Source organism: Phaethon aethereus (assembly GCF_964289735.1).
Source record: "Phaethon aethereus genome assembly, chromosome: 1".
Lineage (NCBI taxonomy): Eukaryota > Metazoa > Chordata > Aves > Phaethontiformes > Phaethontidae > Phaethon > Phaethon aethereus.
This window is the reverse complement of record NC_138575.1, coordinates 211,013,729-211,033,160: the sequence shown is the minus strand read 5'-3', so window position 1 is coordinate 211,033,160 and position 19,432 is coordinate 211,013,729. Positions and strand designations below refer to the sequence as shown.

General features: G+C 46.9%; 1 protein-coding gene across 1 annotated transcript in view; it reads left to right on the top strand.

Moving 5' to 3' along the window:
• The window catches only part of PANX1 (pannexin 1), a gene marked incomplete at both ends in the record, with an annotated part of 29,699 nt that continues 10,267 nt past the window's right edge, over positions 1-19,432 (top strand). The window contains 2 exons of the mRNA XM_082005856.1: positions 1-181; positions 12,801-12,940. Coding sequence (XP_081861982.1) covers positions 1-181; positions 12,801-12,940 — 321 coding nt within the window. The remainder of the gene's footprint in view (positions 182-12,800; positions 12,941-19,432) is intronic.

The following is a 19,432-nucleotide window of genomic DNA, read 5'->3' as shown; positions in this document are numbered from 1 at the left end:
ATGGCCATCGCGCACATCGCCACCGAGTACGTCTTCTCCGACTTCTTGCTGAAGGAGCCGCCGGAGACGCGCTACAAGGGGCTGCGGCTGGAGCTGGCGCTGGACAAGATCGTCACCTGCATCGCCGTGGGGCTGCCGCTGCTCCTCATCTCCCTCGCCTTCGCCCAGGAGGTCTCCATCGGTAACCAGCCGCCCCGACAGGCCCCCCGCTGTCCCCAGTGCCTCCCCCGGCGGACAAAGGGCTCGGAGGGGCGGCGGAGCGGTGCGGAGCTGCGGGGTGGGGAGGGGGCGGGGGGCGGGCAGCGCTCCGTGGGGGGTCAGCGGCGCGGAGCGGGGGTGGGGGAAGAGGCGCCTTTGGGCCGTGGGGAGGGCGCAAGACGGAGAGCAGCTCCCCGGGAGAGCATCTCCCCGGGAGAGCATCCCCAGCAGCCGGCGGTACCTCGGCGCAACCTCACCCGGGATGCTGGGCATCCCGGCTGGCCTTCCCCGCTCTTCCCCATGCCCTCCTCCTTCTCCTCCTCGGGGCATTCCCTACCCGCCGTCATCCTCTAACACATCCTGAGCAGGAGCCCTGCCAGCTCAGCCGCTGCATCTCCTCCCGTGGGTGTGATTTAAGGAGGGCGATGGAGCCGTGCCGCTCTGTTGTTTCGCGGTGCTGCTCCGCCGTGGGCGTGGGCGACCTGCCGAGCTGTGCCGCGAGAGCTGCCCCCGCGCTGCGGCTCCCGGCGCTGGCAGCGCCTTGCGGGAAGGTCCCGCTGTCAGTCAGCCGCTGCCGGGGAAACGGGTCCCGGACCCGCGGGCTGCGGCTGGCCCCACCGCCCGCCGGGGCTGGTCGCCTCGGACCTGGGGCAGGGTGGGCAGTGGACGCGCTCTCCAGAGCTTTCCCCGGCTCTGCTGCGCGTCTGCCACTGCGCCAGTTCAGCGTCTGGTGTGACTCGGCAGATGAAGCTACGCTTTACAGAAGGGCCAAGTTTCCTAATTATTTTGCTTTTTTTTTGTTTCCCTCTCCCCAAGTTACAAAGCGCTTGTGCAGCAGCCTAGTAGCCAGCCCTTTTCAGAGTCTGAAATGATGAGACTTTAAAATCCAAGTGACAAGGGCTTGTAAGTTGGGGGCTCACTTACAAAATCTATTTGCTTATAAGAATTGCTCTGCATTTACGTAGCACTATATGAATGAAGATTTCAAAGGTGAGTACGCAGTACTCATTTTGAGACAGAGGTGAATCATAGGACTTCCACCCTTTCTGAAATAGTTTGGTTTACTGCATGTACCTGTTTATTGGCCTTCAGTGTTGTATACCTGAGATACATCGTCCATATGTTTGCGTCAAGCGAATGTCGAGAGAGTGGAAGTTGGAATGGGACTGTGAATTAGTGGTGAATCTGTGCAAAGACATCATGCATGGCATTAATCAGATACCAGACTGCTTAAGAGACAAGATGCCCCAGACTGGTGTATTTACATCTAGCTACACACCTATTGCAATAGAGGTGGTTTTGACCCAAAGCACTGTGGCCTGCAATAACCGTGCAGAGGAGTCAAGGACGAGCCGGCTGGGAATGCCAAGACCAGATCTGAGCCCCGTGGCAGCTCTGGTCAGAGGCTGGATGGATACAGCAGTATTTCTGTAATCTAACCTGCTGCTTTTAGTTTGATATGTGCACATTTCTTCCTCTTAAAGCAAGGAAAAAGAGGGCTTGCATTTCCATATACTAGCTTGTATATGGGCCCCTTAGTTCTTCTCCCTTCTGCTTCTTTTGTAAAAGCACTGGATCCAGTTTGAAACAGTGCCTGTGTATAAAGGTCTCTTTTATGAGCTCTACAGAATGATTTATTTCATTTTCCTTCCTTACATAAAACTCCAACACGCAGATGAATTGCAGAGTTTGGTAAAGTGTGCCTTTCTTTCAGATGAGTTAAGTTCTCATCTCCATGAATCAAACATTTGGGCTTCAGTGCCTTCTATATATATAACATATTTCAGTATTAAACTAACTCAAATTGGATCTGTGACTGCAGTAGATTTGTAAAGCAAGAACTAAAACGCGTGCTACATCTTGCATGTGCTTTATTTTGCTTATAATCCTGAGAACCTGTTAGAAGAAAACATGGGGTTTAAACCTGAGGTCTTCTCTTTGAAAAATAAATATGAAAACAAGTACGACAAATACACCAGGCCTCTGGTGTGAGTGAAACTACACCACGTGGTTTCCATACAGAAAGTGATACTATATCAGCTGCACTGCTATTACGGCTGTCACCTACTTCCCGCACAGTCCTCGCGGCTTAGCAGGCTGGCTGCTTACCAGGATCCCGAAGCTGCTTCCATTAAGGCTTTTTGGGGGATAGAGAGGGTCTTGGGGGCTGGATATGGCCGCTTCTGTGAGCACTAGTGTTCAGCCAGCGATAAAATAGAAAGCAAGGATTGCTTTCAAATACTTCCTGATGTAATTGTGCTTTGAAAAAGCTCAGGGGTGCCAAACTGAGAGAAAATGGTAGGGTCCATTTTAGATCTGAAGAAGAGCAGCTCAGAATCAGAAGTGGTTGTGAAAGAGGTATGTGAGTCACAGCATGGAAATATCTCTGCCTCTGGGTACAAAAATCGAACACCCTTTCCAAAAACAAATGCTCAGCTCCTATTTCGGTTGGGATAATTGCATTCTTCCCACCCAAAATTCTCTTGGCACCTTGAGCCATCACCTTCCCTTCCCGTTCTGCTTTCCTGTTTCGTCGCAGCGTGCTGTCATACAGCTGCAATTTTCCTCCTACATGCGGTTGCTGTTAAGTGTGCAAAATGCTTAAAAAGTTTACGAAGGCCACAGAGGTTTTCTGAAGTCGCCAAGTAACTTTTAGTTTTGATAGAAGTTTCAGGAAATAAATGAGATTCTAGTTGAGTATCGCAGAGGATTTCTCTGCTGGAGGCATGTAAAACCAGCTGCTGCGCTCAGCCAGCGAGCACCGCCGAAACTCCTGGGGTTAGTGCCTGCACTGCACGTCGGGATCCTTCAGCGGCAGGAGGAGAACTAATCTAAATTTATTCTTGGTTATATTTTAGAAATCCATGGTCAGCTGCAGTTTTGTGATGATTTTAAGCTGGTTCTGGCAGTGCCCAGCTGTGATTGAGCTGTTCACTGCCAGTCCTGGGAAGCTTTGCTGCTTGAAATCCTGCACCTGGTATCTCTTTATGGCTAGACCTTGTTTTATACAAATTTATATAATTTTATGTAATTTTGTATAATTTTATACTGGGAACTTGGAAATAACAACAGGATTTTGAGGATTGTGTTGTGTGTGCTTATATTTCTCATGTTATGGTCTGATATTATTTCCTGATATTATTTGTCAGTTCTTAGGGTAAATACACTATATATGGTCAGGTAGTGTGGTAACAGAAACCATATAAACTTGGCTAAATCACCCATCTCTCTCATAAAGGGGGGAAAAAAAAAAAGAAGATAGGGGCATCCTCAGCAATGTACGAGCCACAAATTAATAGAATTTTATCTGTGTCATTTTTCCATGACCATGTTTTTAATAAGAATAGCTGTAAGCCAGGATTGAGATTCCAGTTTTTAACCTCTGTGTGTATATACTGTGAGATATGCTTTCTTACTGTAAACAGCTGAAAACATAGATGCTTATTACCAAGGCACTGCTGTAGCAGGATAGTGCAGCCCTGAGCAGGTACAGTCAGCTGAGTAGAGAGGAAATCGAAACAAGCTGCTTAATTTTGGCAGAGGTTTTGTTTCCAAGTTAGTTCTGGGAGAAGTGTCGGTGGCTGGCTGGGTTGCATCCATAAGAAAAGCAGATGTGAGAGCTTGTCCACTCAACATCAAATACTTGCATCTTTTCCCATAGGAAGGCAGTTGGGAATTGCTCGTATGTGCTTAAGCGCAGCAGCTGCTTGTCACCAAATGATGTCATTTGACCTTCTGTATACAGCAGCTTTTGGGAACCGCTGTGCAGCGCGTGCCGGCTGCGTTCACTGCGGCTTCGCGTGGGAGGTGGTGGCTGGGAAGGCAGATGACGAGGGAGGGAGAGGGCTGGGGGGGGGAGAAGAACGGGATCTCCTGGTCGCCACCACCAGTCCTTACTAGAAGTTCAGTTTGGGTGTTGGTTGTGCATGGCTCACACATTGCTGGTACGAATTAATCCTCTTGTTTTAGCATCTCTGTTTATTTTATAACATAACGAAACACCTTGGAAACCTTCCCAGGACCCAGAAACTATCATATGTTAAGTAAGTCAGTCACCTAAGAAACTTGAGCATAACTGGCATGAAGGTCTCGGTAGGGCTACTGGTTTGTCAGCTGTGACAGAATGGTGGGTTAGGAAGTGCCTGGCCATGGACCAACCCACAGCATCTGCATGGATCTGTCAAAATTGCTGCACTAAAAAAGTCTTACTTCCCTCTGATACATCTTACCTCCTTGCTGGAGGGTGCTCGAAGGCTGGGAAGTGGAGTCTTGCCTTATGTTCTACAGACCACAGGGCTAATATCCCCATTGACCACTTTGGGCTTTCCCAGAGGTGACAATCCTTGCTTGCCCTGCTCGATTTCCACCTAATTTCTGGGAGGGTTTTTTCCCCAATTTGTTTGTTTTCATTCCCATCCCCGCAGTGGGCTGCCTGTGGGATTTGAGGTGCTTTGGCCAGCAGAAAACAGGGGGTGAAGGGTGTTAGTGGGGAACTCTGGGTGCTGCATCCCAACAGCTTCTGTGGGTGCCCCAGGGGCAGCAGTGCCCATCCACAGCATCCCTTATTGCATGTCCAGCTGAGCCTGTATCTCTTTGTATAGGTTAATTGTGTGTCTCAAACAGTGAGAACAATCAAATGTATAGAAAGGAAAAAAACCCAAACAAAACAGTTGTGAGACTCAATCACAACAAATATATAAAAAAAAAAGTCTTAACTCTTGAATTAGTCTCTTTTCCTCTCCTGCTACCCTGTCGCTGGCCCTCCCTGATGATATCCCTCTCCCTTCACGTTCACAAGTTGCCAGGGAGGCTTTTGGGAAATAATCCGTGACTTCCGTAAGGGCTGGGGGCTAAAATTAAGTTTGGTGTAATTAGGCCAAAGACTATCACTATGGCAGCTGCTGGCTGAGAGCTTGAAAAACATCTCCAAGTGCTGCTGAAGCAGGCTGTACGCTAATAGTTGACGTTTGCACATCTTGCATCTAGTTCAACAGGGTGCCCTGAAACCCGGGGCACTAATGACAGGACTGAGTCAACGTGTGCCAGTAGCATCAGTCTGGAGCAGCCAGACAAACTGTGAACTTCGAAGCATCCTTCGTTAGAGGTGCAGACCCCAGGGAACGGCAGCTTACGCTTACGTTGGCATCTAAGGAACGCTCAGTAAATAGCAGAAGTTACCAGCATCAGGAACAGGCCCGCCTGGGGAGTCAGGACAAATTTGTAAAAACATTTATTTTAATGTCAAGTCTAAGTTGTCTTTGGGTGAATATCTTCAGCTATTTGTGAAGATATTTTTTTCTGTTTAACTTCTACAGATCCAGGTTTCCATTTCCTACGGCAATGATGGTAAGCTGCTTTTGGAGGCAGAATTAATTTAAAAAGCATCATGGCCCTCTGGTGTTGCTTGAGATTTGGGGTACCACCAATGTGGTGGTACCATGAGCCAGATGGTCATCGCCACTCTTTTGAGATGTTTCTCCTTCAGGTGAAGGGAAACTTTTTTTTTGTTTTCCTTAAATCTCACTGGTGGGAATGTCATTCACAAGTTTTTTCACATAAATCAAAAAACCTATTGCTCTAGAAGGCAATACTTGATAAACACACAGCTCTTTTCCCACTTAATGCTTTTGAGACTTCTCTGAGGGGTAACTGGCAGCCCCGTGGAGAGGGGAAGATACTTTCTGGCTCCTCTGACCCATTCCACTTAAACATTGCATCACCTGAGCTTTACATTCTGCTACTACTCCATTGCCAAAGTAAACTTCAGAGAACAGGTTCTTTTGTTCAGTGCTCCCATTTGTGTCTCTCCATACTTCCTTCTTAAACACAGTGTTTATCCTGTTTCACCCAACCTGCCACTTTGGTCCATGCGAAGCATCTATAAATCTAATTAAATAATTCCTTCTGGTCTGCTCTTAATGCATGTCTGTACACCCACACATACAGTTGCTTCTTCTTTGGCATTCACTGGGACATCTTTTTTCATATTTTAAACTATTTTTTAATGTTGGGGGGGAGGATGTGCATTGGGTGGTGCCTGGTAGTCTGTACATTGTGGATGTGTGCCTTGATTTTCTTGTTTGTGGGTTTTTCATTAGTGGCTGCTAATGTGGATAATTCTTGCTAGATAAAATCAGGTGTTTGGGTATTGTGGCTACTTCATTTTGCCTTGTGGAAAATTATAGTAGTAATTAATGGCTAGGTTTTCATCCAGGCTTATGCAAATCTTTTCCCAGTGATTGCAGTGTATTAGAAACCAAATAATTACTGACTGAAGGTTTAATCCTGTCAGCTACAACCACCTGATCCTGGTTCAGGAAAAATAGTTCATCATGTGAACATGGACATTGATTCTTGGAAGTACTCTCTGTTAGTTGTAGTTTCTTAATTAGATGTTTCAGTCAGAAGAGGGGTGTTGAGCCACTGGGGAGGAAACCAGTCGAGCTTGCCGGGTGTGTGCTCTCGCTGGTAAGGGGTGCAGGCAAAGGTTGCTGAGTCCTCTGCTCATCCCACCTGCACCCCAGCAGGGATTTTGGGAATCTTGGGATTCCAGGAGTTTCTTTTTGTAGGTAGTTTTCTTTTTTGGAAAGCATCTACAGGGTCACGAGGGTGGGAGTCGCAGAAGTGACTTGTATCCTGCTTATTTAGCACCAATACCAACATTTCCACCTCCATGTGTGCCAAAGGGGCTGGAGTTGGCCCACCACTTGCATGTCAACTCTAAGAAGTCCCAGCTGGGGTTGGGGCATCTTCTTTTAGACACCTGATGTCAGATCCTTCCCAAATGAGCCTGCAAGATTTAGGCAAAGTGGATGAAAAGGTGTTACCAGGGCACAGGATCTCCACCTGTAGGCAGCTCCAGGCCAGTTCTTACAGTGCTGTATAGGAGCTGCAGAGGAGCCAGCTGCAGAAGAAGATTCTCATGGTACAGACATGGAGGAGATAGCTGGGGGCTTGTTGGCAGAGCACACATGAAGACCCAGCATCGCAGCTGGGTGGGGTGACAGCTTGGCCTTGCTGCTCACTGGCTGCGGTGACTCAGGCTTGTACTCTGCACTCAGCTGCATGCCTGCACGCAATTCCTGCTGTCAGTGACCAACTCCATCTGATACTCTTAGTGCCCTCGTAAAAGTGAGTTTTTATCATCCATGGCTGCACACCTGTTGCTGCCTTAAGTTTCTGCAGCTCTTTTGGGTGGTCTGTCTTTAGGGCAACCATGGTAAATGGCATTTTTTTATCATCATTTATTTGCAAAAGTGTATCACGGAATCACTAAGGTTGGAAAGGACCTTCAAGATCATCAAGTCCAACCATTAATCCAGAACCACCATGTTCCCTAAACCATGTCCTGAAGCACCACATCCACACGTTTTTTGAATACTTCCAGAGATGGCAACTCCACCACCTCCCGGGGCAGCCTGTTCCAATGCTTGACCACCCTCTCGGTGAAGAAATTTTTCTTATTATCCAATCTAAACCTCCCCTGTTGTAACTTGAGGCCATTTCCTCTCGTCCTATCGCTAGTTACTTGGGAGAAGAGACCAACACCCTCATCACCACAACCCCCTTTCAGGTAGCTGTAGAGAGCAATAAGGTCTCCCCTCAGCCTCCTCTTCTCCAGACTAAACAACCCCAGTTCCCTCAGCCGCTCCTCATAAGACTTGTGCTCCAGACCCCTCACCAGCTTCGTTGCCCTTCTCTGGACACGCTCCAGCACCTCAACATCCTTCTTGTAGTGAGGGGCCCAAAACTGAACACAGGATTCAAGCTGTGGCCTCACCAGTGCCGAGTACAGGGGCACAATCACTTCCCTACTCCTGCTGGCCACACTATTGCTGATACAGGCCAGGACGCTGTTGGACTTCTTGGCCACCTGGGCACATTGCCAGCTCATATTCAGCCGGCTGTCAACCAGCACCCCCAGGTCCCTTTCCGCCGGGCAGCTCTCCAGCCACTCCTCCCCAAGCCTGGAGCGTTGCATGGGGTTGTTGTGGCCGAAGTGCAGGACCCGGCACTTGGCCTTATTAAACCTCATACAGTTGGCCTCTGCCCATCGATCCAGCCTGTCCAGATCCCTCTGCAGAGCCCTCCTACCCTCCAGCAGATCAACACTCGCACCCAACTTGGTGTCATCTACAAACTTACTGAGGGAGCACTCGATCCCCTCATCTAGATCATCAATGAAGATATTGACAAGACCAGCCCCAGAACCGAGCCCTGGGGAACACCGCTTGTGACCAGCCACCAGCCGGATTTAACGCCATTCACCACAACTCTCTGGGCTTGGCCATCCAGCCAGTTCCTCACCCAGCGAAGAGTAAACCCATCCAAGCCACGAGCCACCAGTTTCTCCAGGAGAATGCTGTGGGAGATGCTGTCAAAGGCTTTACTAAAGTCCAGGCAGACAACATCCACAGTCTTTCCCTCATCCACTAGGTGGGTCACTTGGTCATAGAAGAAGATCGGGTTTGTCAAGCAGGACCTGCCTTTCATGAACCCATGCTGGCTGGGCCTGATCCCTTGGTTGTCCTGCACATGCCCTGTGAGCACTCTCAAGACCAACCACTCCATGATCTTCCCCGGTACAGAGGTCAGGCTGACAGGCCTGTAGTTCCCAGGGTCCTCCTTCCGGCCTTTCTTGTAGACGGGCGACACATTGGCAAGCCTCCAGTCATCTGGGACCTCCCCTGTTAACCAGGACTGCTGATAAATGATGGAGAGTGGCTTGGCAAGCTCCTCCGCCAGCTCTCTCAGTACTCTCGGGTGGATTTCATCAGGCCCCATAGACCTGTGGGTGTCCAGGTGATTTAACATGTCCTTAACTGCTTCCTCCTGGATTATGAGGAGTACATTGTGCTCTCCATCCCCATCTTCCAGCTCAGGGGGCTGAATACCCTGCGGATACCTGGACTGGCTATTAAAGACTGAGGCAAAGAAGGCATTAAGTACCTCAGCCTTGTCCTCATCCTTGGAGACAATGTTCCCCGCCATATCCAGTAAGGGATGGAGATTCTCCTTGCCTCTCTTTTTGTTGTTAACATATTTGTAGAAGCATTTTTTATTATCCTTTACAACTGTGGCCAGACTGAGCTCTAGCTGGGCTTTTGCCTTTCTAATTTTGTCCCTGCTTGACCTAACGAGATCCTTGTACTCTTTGTGAGTTGCCTGCCCCTTCTTCCAGAGGTGATAAACTCTCCTCTTTTCCCTGAGTCCCAGCAAAATCTCCCTGTTCAGCCAGACTGGTCACCTTCCCCGCCAGCTCTTCTTACAGCACATATAAGTCAAATCCCCATCGTTCCCCCTCCAAAGTTGGTTTAGTACCAGGGAATGACTGAAGAAAAAAGTGCATTGCCAAGTGTAATAATAACTTGGCCAAAGACTGTTGTGGCAGCTGCTTAACAAATGCAGTCATTTATTATTCCTCATCCTTCTCGCTGTGTATTTTATCTCCCTGTTTTTGTTATGGGCTTGGCTGCTGCTTTTCTTTTTCCCCTTCTATTACTTGTGGGAGCAAAGGATGGGGAATGGCTTCATGCCACCAAGCCAGGAGGCTGTTCCTTTGGTAGCAGAGGACTATTAGTCGTTTATAAACTAGCCCTGTGCATGCGTGTGTGCGCAGTGGGTCTGTGGAAGGCATTCGGCCCTTTGCCTAATTTCTCCTCTGATAAAAACTACAGATTTTCTGTTTCACTTCCTCCAGAGTAGCCCAACATAAAGTAAATTATCTGTGTAGATTTACTGCTATTACTCCTTTGGAGGGGAGGAGGAAGGAAAAAAAGATGGAAAATTGTGACAATTTTCAGATGCATTAAGTAATGTGTTCTGTGTAGATTACACACAAAAACAACCTCTCTGTTTAAACCTTAACATTACCATGGTTAGTGCAAAGTTGCAATTTACATTAACAAGTGTTTACAACCAAGACTGCAATAAGTTAATTAAAAACCAGTGCAATAACCAGAATGTCCCCAGCTTCTGCTTGATGTCAAGCTCTCTCTGCTTGGCTCCCAAGTCAAGTTGCCAAAGGTTTCCAACATCCCTGCTGAAACCCCGGGGATCAGAAGAGACAGGTTCACTGCTCTGCTGCACCACTGGCGTTGCTGCAGCTATTCTGGTAGAGAGTTGGGCACGTAACTCTTTGGAGAAAGAGGCTGGCTGCCTTTTGCATCACTAATTTTGGAGAAGGAGGCTGGCTGCCTTTTTCCTCACCAATTTAAACACGCCATCACTTTCAGTGGCTTCCTACCCGCTGAGGAGAATGAACACATGGAATGTGGTTCTTGTTGCAGATGCACAGGCATGAATAGCGCAAAGCATCTTTCTGAACACTCTATTGCTCACCCTTTGAAAGGGTCACTTGTTCGCTGCTTCACACCGACCACGGCCAGCAGCAGGAGGTTGGTTAAGTGATGAGAGCAGAGCATAAATGGTCCCTATGTGGTGGAGAGCAGACAGTCCAATTGCCTGGTCTTTTCTTTTTTTTCCTTTTTTTTCCCCCCCTGCAGTGTATTACTTCTTGAGCTTCCACAGCTAAAGGAGATTCTCTGGGAAGCAGAAACTCCTGAAGCTTTGGGAGAGTGCAAGTGCTTGGCTGGTGCCAACTTTGCTAAATCACATGAGCTCTGGTCTGATAAACAGTAATTTGTTTTCCATAAGGGAGGCTTGTGACAGGTCAAACCATGTCCTTATGATACTACAGCCTTAGAAATAATTATAATAGTGACTCATGAGGAAAGACTTTTATTCATGATGCTCCTTGACTATGCTATGCTGTAAAAAGGCTACACAAGTTACAAGGCAAATGTGGTTGGCTCCTGTTACAAAAGTTCTTATTCTCTAAAAGCTAAACCAGCAAAATGGCAAGAATGATACGATCTTACAAAAAATACTTTTTGCCTGTAAAGCACACAGCAATGCCATTAGCACTAATTTTGATAAATATATTAAGAAAAGAAAGTAGCAATATTTCCCCCCTCTTGCTCTTTTGATATTGGTGTTGTGTTGGAGGCTTCCCTTGGAAGAGGGGTTTTCGTGGAAGAGCCATCTCCACTTTTTGTAATCGTTTGGTGAAACAGCTATCCTGTTTCAACACTTAGGAAAGCCTGCTGGAAATGTGGGTTTGGGTTTTTTTCTTTCACTACCAAAGCCTCAGAAAGAAAATCAAAATTCCTCATCCTGTTTTACTAGCTCTAATTCAAGGAGCCATTGATCCTCCACATCCAATAACCACTTTTCCTCGTTGAGGTATGCTGCAGTAAGACTCAGCTGGTGCCTGTAGGTGGTCAGAGCAGAATTTGACCCTGTCATGGTTTAGCCCCAGCCGGCAACTGAGCACCACGCAGCCGCTCCCTCACTCCCCCTTCCCCCAGTGGGACGGGGCAGAGAATTGGGAAAAAACTCATGGATTGAGATAAAAACAGTTTAATAGGACAGCAAGAGAGAAGGAAACAACAATGATAACAATAATAATACCAACAAAGGAATCTACAAGAATAAGTGATGCCCAGTACAGCAATTGCTCACCACCCGGCGATTGACAGCCCGTCCCTGAGCAGCAATTCCCACCCCCTGGCCAACTCCAGTTTATGTACTGGGCATGACGTCGTATGGTAGGGAATATCCCTTTGGCCAGCCTGGGTCAGCTGTCCTGGCTGTGTCCCCTCCCAGCTCCCCATGCACCCCCAGCCTTCCTGGTAGCAGGCCAGCACGAGAAGCTGGACTGTCCTTGACTACTCAGCAACAACCCAAATCATCAGCACATTATTGACATTTTCTCATCCCATATCCAAAACACAGCCTCACACTGGCTTCTGTGAAGAAAACCAGCTCTATCCTGGCTGAAACCAGGACAGACCCTAAGGCTGAGGCTGGCTAAATAGCTGCTCTTGCTGTCAATAAGTGCCCTGATCTTAATTTGAAGCTCCCGAGCAGCCAGAGAGGTGCTGGGAGTGACTGGAGATGATGGTGTTACACCTGATCCTGGGCACAACACGTCACTGAGCTGGTGGGGGGGGGGGTCTGGTGCCCTTTGGAGGTGTCTGGAGGCCACGATTGCTCTGCCAGAAGTTACATGAGGAAATCCTTGAAGCCCTCAAAACGCATGCATAGTCTTGGAGGCAGAGAAAGTAGCAGCATCCTAGGCCAAACTGCTGGGCTGCGAGAATGGTGTTTGAGGTCTTGTTTCAATAAACATGTAAGCAGTAGGTTGTGCATTTGGGAAACACAGTGGCATGACGGCATGTGATGGTAGCTGTTTCCTTGGGGAAACCAGCTTTATCTGATCACATTTTATATCTGCTGGTTCTGTTTTGGCCAACTTGAGTCAAGTGCAAGCAAGAAAATAGACCTAAAAGCCATGTGCTTCTAATATACTGTCTCAACCCTTAGGAGATATCAGAGAGTCACTGTGGGAGTTTAACCCTTTGAGTGCAGTGAGAATTCAGTGACTCTCCTCCCTGCAGAGCTACTGTGTTTTGTTTGATCACTTAACCTAATAGCTTTGGATACGATGAAATTCCGAGTGTGAACTTTTCTTCCAAAACTTGATTTCTTCTTTTTTTTTAATTTTCAAGGACATGATAACTTTTGCTTTGTTTTCCCAGGTGCTCAGATAAGCTGTTTTGCACCCAGCTCCTTCTCCTGGCGACAAGCTGCTTACGTGGACTCCTACTGCTGGGCAGCTGTGCAGCAGAAGCAACCATCCCAGAACAACTTAGAAAACATTCCCCTGTGGCTGCATAAAGTATGTACAGATCTCCTTCTCCTGGAAGAATTGTCCCCACATAGAAGCCTGCCTTTGCCTCACTTTTCTTTCTCCTCTCCTCTGTTATAGTCCTTGGCTTTGACTTAATTCTCTATTTTTAGAGAGAGTGTTTTCTTTCCTTTACTTCCAAAGAGGGTAGTACTAGAGAAGGTATTTTCTGCTTTTAAATAAAGCGTCTGTAATGCTGTAATAACACATATCACCAGTTAGCTGACACAAGAGTGATGTTAATGTTGCTGTGTTGCCCTGAAGTGGAGGTGTCACCTAGATTTAGCCAAGAACTATTTTAGAATCAGGATGCAAGACACAACATCTGCCCTAATGCTTGTATCGAAAGCTTACTTTAGGAAAACAGGATAGCAAAAACATTTCCTATTTCTATTGTACTACACTTGGCCAATTTTGCATGGAGAGGAACTTATGGCAGACAGGCATTTCACAAGAGATGAAATTCATCACTGGTAAAAGCAGGTTTAACCCTGTCTTCCGTGTGCTCTTCTGAGCTTCCACAGGCTGTTCCCTTGCAAACCACAAGCTGGCTTTCACTGCTCCGGGTAAAGCAGCATCATACTGAATGCACAGTAAGAGACTTATTTCATGTGTGAAGAGTGCAGTAGGTACTAAGATAGTTGAGCTGGCTCAAAGCAGTTAGCTGAGCTTTGGCAGGAGTTACAAACTCTGAGTAAATGCCATGCTAATGCCTGGAGCTGACTCAACTCAAGAGGCAGCGTCGCTCTTCTTAGGCAGTGCTGATACCAAAGTAAGAAATGGTGTTGGAGCCCTGCAAATTTGGGGTGTTGTGTGGTGCCTTCCCCAGCCCTTTCATTACTTGCTCCAGCAAATAACCCCCCTGGCACCTGGGAGTGGAGGAGAACCAGGTGTTAGAAGGAGCTCACGTCTGGGACCTGCAGCACCTGTATTTCTGGGTTTTGGTGGTGTATCCCATGCCTCAGCTTTTATTATTCAGTCAGCTGGTAGTATCTCCTCTGAAAGAGTATTCGAGGCTGTCTCCGATTTGTTTGCTGACTCAAATCACTAACTGTAAGGATTTACTACTGCATTCTCCAGTTAGTTCCACTCATAAACTTGACTCAACAGTCTTGCATTTCACGAATATTAAAGCCAGACTTGGTTTCTATACTGAACTTTTCCTTCCTCAGTTAGTGCTCCACTTCAGACAGACCTTCTACAGAGGTCAGTCAAAGCTGCTGGGACATCTCACAATGCAGGCAGCTTGCGTGGGTGGAAACTCCAGCTGCAAACCTGGATACATCGCTCCTGCGTTCTCTTGAGGGATTGAGTTCTTGTTACCCGATTTCTTTATGTTGAATTTTTTGCCATAGTCACCTGCTGATAGCTGCAAGTCTCCTAGTTTGCCAGCCATGACTAACAGCTTAAGTAGTCATACTTTTATGATGCAACCTATGTTAATTTGCTGACTGGTGCTGTCTCAGGAATTGATGCAGGGAAGTTCTTCCCACAGTTCCTCCACGATAGCTTGATGGCATGGCATGTTTCCTTGCAGATACCCTGCAGACTAGCTTCAAGAAGTAAGTCTGAACAGCTGAGTCAGAGCTTGTAGCAGAGGCTGGATGCCTTGTCTTAACCTCCTAAATATATGCTTAGTCACCTACCCTTCTACTGAGCCAGGCACTGTGAGCTTCAGATGCTGTTTGGAGTCTGCTATTAATTAATATCCTTCTACTGGTTGTTCATCAATTTCCATGTTCAACAAGTTTCCAAGGAAGGAGCGGTGTTACAGCTATTAACATTGTCCTGTGGTTCCCACTGTGGTGGGAACATCTGAAGGTATTTGGGTGTTGTTTGCATCCATGGCCAGCAGCGGGCTGCACTGCGGAGTGGCTTGCCATGGGGGCCGATCGCTTCTGCAGGAGAACAGGGCTTGGGTTGTCTCCTGGTGCAGGCTGCGCGCTGCAAGATACGTGCAATCTCATTGCTCTGCAGATTTTGGCTATATAACCATTTTTAAAATGGGCAGAGCAGAGCCCTCATGGGAGCACAGTGATGTTAATGAGACAAGGGACCCTTCCTAAGCTCAAGTGAGAGAAGATTTGACTCCGCGGGGAGTCAAAGATTTGACTTTGACAGGGCAGGGATGCACGTAGAGGGACAGCAGGGATCGTTAGGCCCAATTTTTCTTAAGACAATACTTGAGGCTTTTTTTCTGCTTTCTGAGCAAAGCATCTCAGATTCTTTCTAATACTCTGACTCATTTAGCGTCTTGCTATCTTGGTGTTCTAGAAGGCTCCATAAGAAATGCTTAAAGAAGCGCTAGATTACGGTTTTGGGGGATTGAAGTTGTAGGCCCCAATTCCTGATTGAAATGGATGGATTTCCTTATGGCATACTCCCTGTGTTCTGTCAGAAGTGCTGTCAAAGGTTTGCGTCCTGGGAAAGTGCTCATCATGGTACAGAGTGGAAGTAGGACCGTGTAGCTCTTGGTGAAGAAGCCAACTTGCAGCAACTTGCCCTGCTTTTGTTCTAGGCATCTGGTTGCTCTGAAGGATTATCAAAACCAGGTTGCATTATAGAAAAACTGAAACCTTCCCATTTCTCCCCTGCTTCATAGTACAGGTTTGAGCTGGGATTTTTGATTTTTCCATCAGTAAAATGTATGTTTCAATTTTGGGCAATCCCTGAAGCGTGGATACCTTTACCTGCTGTCCTTTCTGCTCTGGGACATCTCTCCCAACACTTGAATTTATCAGTTTGGAAACTTGTTTTGGAGTGGAGAGAAGGAACGTACTGCAACTTTCTGGGTTCCCTGTGTCTCTCGTGGTTTGTGCACTCCCAGAGGGTGCCCAGGGCTTCTCTCCTTGGAGAACAGGATTTTTGAAATTTCCAGTGATCCTGGAAGAACTCTTCACACTGTATAACCCTTAGCAGAAACAAAATGCATTGTGTGCTCAAATACACAATTCAAGAAACAAACTATCTGCAGATAAATAAATGGAAAGAAGAGACTATAATATGCCCTGCATATATTCATGGTTTAACACTAAGATTTCCTCCCCTTTGTCAGTGAAAAAGCTGACAAAATGCTTATACGGTTGAGTCATCTGACAAGACTCATCTTCAGGTTTGTCATTGATGAAACTTAGTCTGGTTGGGCTTCGCTCTTCTGTTGTCTCTGTTTTCTTCTGGGTTTTTCCATTCAGGCTTAATTCCTTCAAGAGATTTCTTGTATCTATCTGAAGTGTCAGAACAGAGATACTGGTTTCTAAAGATGAGTGGGAAAGAGAGTGCTGATGTGGGATGGAAGAGTCATGTATTTGCTCCCTCTGTGCAAAGAGTTTGCCTCTTGTCTCTAAAGATGAGTGCTCCACCTGACAACTTATTTTGATAAAACTTAGCCTGATCCTTAACTGGAATAGAAACAAGCTTTTGGCCATTGTGAGTGGATAGTCCTTGCAGTGCAGTGGAAGAGGAGACTGCACTGCAAAGCCTTTATAATCTGTAGTGCACAGAGAAATGTTTTAAGTTTTTAAGCTGTATCAAAACAAGGTGAGGTAAAAAAGGTCATGTATGGTTTGCGATAAACTTTCAGATGTGGAGGCAGGATCATATCTCAACCACATGGCAACCTCCAGAATGACGAGTCATTTGTAGCTCACGTTTCTGCCCTGAAAACCCATGAAGCATCTCCCATCAACTTAAACAGGAGCAGGGTAGTATCCAGAGGGAGCTTAATACCTTTGCTTCTGGAAACGTCGTTGCTGTCGTTAGCCTATTTGGGGGCTGGTGCCTTTGCTTAGGCTCTTCATGGTGGTGTATAGAAATTTGGAACTGAAGAAGCAGACAGTTCACTATGATCTTATTTTTTGATGAGAAATATTTTCATCTCAAGTGAGTGAAGACACTTCAGTGCTTCCTTCTTTGTTGACTACTGTATGCCAATAATTTTCTCAAGGCTGTAACACAGACCTGTGCAGCTTAACATCTTTGTGCTATTGTATTAAAGTTACTGTTTGACAACTATTGGGTGTGGTAGAAGTCTGAATGCTTGCAGTCACTTTAATAGTGTTTGCCTGGAGGAAAGAAGGACTGAAGATGCAGTAAATTAGAAAACTAAATGTCGCTAAAATGGTTCTTATCTTCTACCAGCCATCTTTATCCAAACCTTGGCAAGCTCTCTGTAGATTATGTCCTTGAAAATGCCTTTTGGTTCACACCACCCTTGGCAGCTATATTTTCTTTGGATGATAAAAGCATATTTGAACTTATGAAGAAGTTTTTTAAATGCCCTTTTAGCTTATTTGCTGTGTATTTACTGGATCTTAACACAGTTCAAGCTGGGATTGTTATATAATAGACTATTTTGTGGTTTAGTCTGATTTTTCCTTTCACCTTCAGAAGAGTGAGATGTTAATGCATCTTTAAAAGACAATTTCGTGATTCCAGTGCATTATGTGCTTATGCAAACAGATTACTCAAACACTTCTTCTTCTAATATGCATGCATACATTCTGGTTGAACAGTTAGCTGGTTTCTAACAAATGAACTTAAATGGCTGATGTCTTCAAAGCTTATTTCCCTGGCCTCCCAATAAATGGTGAAAAAAATCATGTCATGACAATATCAGGAATTAATTTTTATATTTGTAGTGCTAGCACCATATGTGCATTTATCAGTGAAAAGCTATGTGTGTGCATCAGAAACTGAAATGTAGTGAAGATGGTTCATGCAATTCCAAGTATTTGTCTGGATGTAGATGTTCACAAACTCTGGTAAGACAGAGTTATTTTGGAAAATTTACATTCAGTTTATGCGGGTAAACTGTATAAGAGGAGCAAATGCAGGCATCTGAATAAATGGTCATGACTTCAAAAGAATTCAATTTGTTAAATAGATTAGTAGAGTTTGGACTGCATGCATGCAGGTTATTTTTCTTCCCTATTCATAGTAGCTGGCATTGATTTGAAATTGCTCAACCTATTTATGGTCAGTGATGTAAGAAAACAGCACACATCTATGAACTGGAAGCGTTTTGATGTGCATAAATTATTTGCTTTGATGATAACCTTTATAGCTGCTTTTGCAAGTGTAGAACACAAGACTGAAAACAATGTCTTGTGCTGAGATGGGGGATCAGGGCTCTGCATCGTAACGTTCCTGGACATCCTATTTCCTAAGCTCTCGCTGCCAAGAAAGATCATGCTTTTTTTATTGCAGGGCTTGGTGGAGTGTTGTGCCACGGGCTACCAAACAGCCGGTGTCAGATCTGGTCCTCTGCGTCTTTGACTGTCCTGTGGGATGTGTTACTCTCAGAGTGCAGCCGTGAGATACGGAGAGGCACTAATTCTGCACTTCCCGTCTCAGTTACTTGTTGCAGAGCAGTGATGCTGAACATGCACATCTTCTGCATGGAGGAAGGAATCCTTCTCTGCACAGATTTCTGCTCAGATAAGGCTTGGCTTTCAGTGACTCATCAATACCTGTTAACATAAGCTTTGGTGGTTTCTGGTGTTGAGTTGTCAGACATATCCTACTCAGGTATCAGGTGTTCTTGACTTTCAGGAGGAGTAAGGGGATAGCTGGTAATGCTCAAAGGGCTGTCAGGTGAAGTGAGCTGCAGCAGAACAGAATGAGGGGCAGTTGACCTCTTGGCTTCCTAGTGCTCTGCTGCCTTGGGAGCTTGCTGTTCCACCCAGTGTGTCATCAGGCTAAGGGACAAGCAAGGCAGGGGAACCTGCCTTCCATCATCTTTCTTTAGCTTTCAGGAGCTCAGCAATGCTTAGCAGAAAGCATGTAGGGTTATGGTGGGTTGACCCAGGCTGGATGCCAGGTGCCCACCAAAGCCGCTCTGTCAGTGCTCTCCTCAGCTGGACGGGGGAGAGAAAAGTTAACGAAAGGCTTCTGGGTCGAGATAAGGGCAGGGAGAGATCACTCACCAGTTACTGTCACGGGCAAAACAGACTCGACTTGGAGAAATTAGTTTAATTTATTGCCAATCAAATCAGAGCAGGGTAATGAGAAATGAACCCAGATCTTAAACCCCCTTCCCCCCACCCCTCCCTTCTTCCCGGGCTCAACTTCACTCCCCATTTCTCTCCCTCCTCCCCCCGAGCGGTGCAGGGGGACGGGGAATGGGGGTTGTGGTCAGTTCATCACACCTGGTCTCTGCTGCTCCTTCCTCCTCAGGGGGAGGACTCCTCACCCTCTGCCCTGCTCCAGCCTGGGGTCCCTCCCACGGCAGACAGTCCTCCACGGACTTCTCCAACGTGGGTCCTTCCCACAGGCTGCAGTTCTTCACGAGCTGCTCCAGCCTGGGTCCTCCCACGGGTGCCGTCCTTCAGGAACAGGCTGCTCCAGCCTGGCCCCCGCGGGGTCCCAGGTCCTGCCAGCAAACCTGCTCCAGCCGGGGCTCCTCTCTCTCCCCACGGGGCCACAGGCCCTGCCAGGAGCCGGCCCCAGCGCGGGCTGCCCACGGGGTCACGGCCTCCTTCGGGC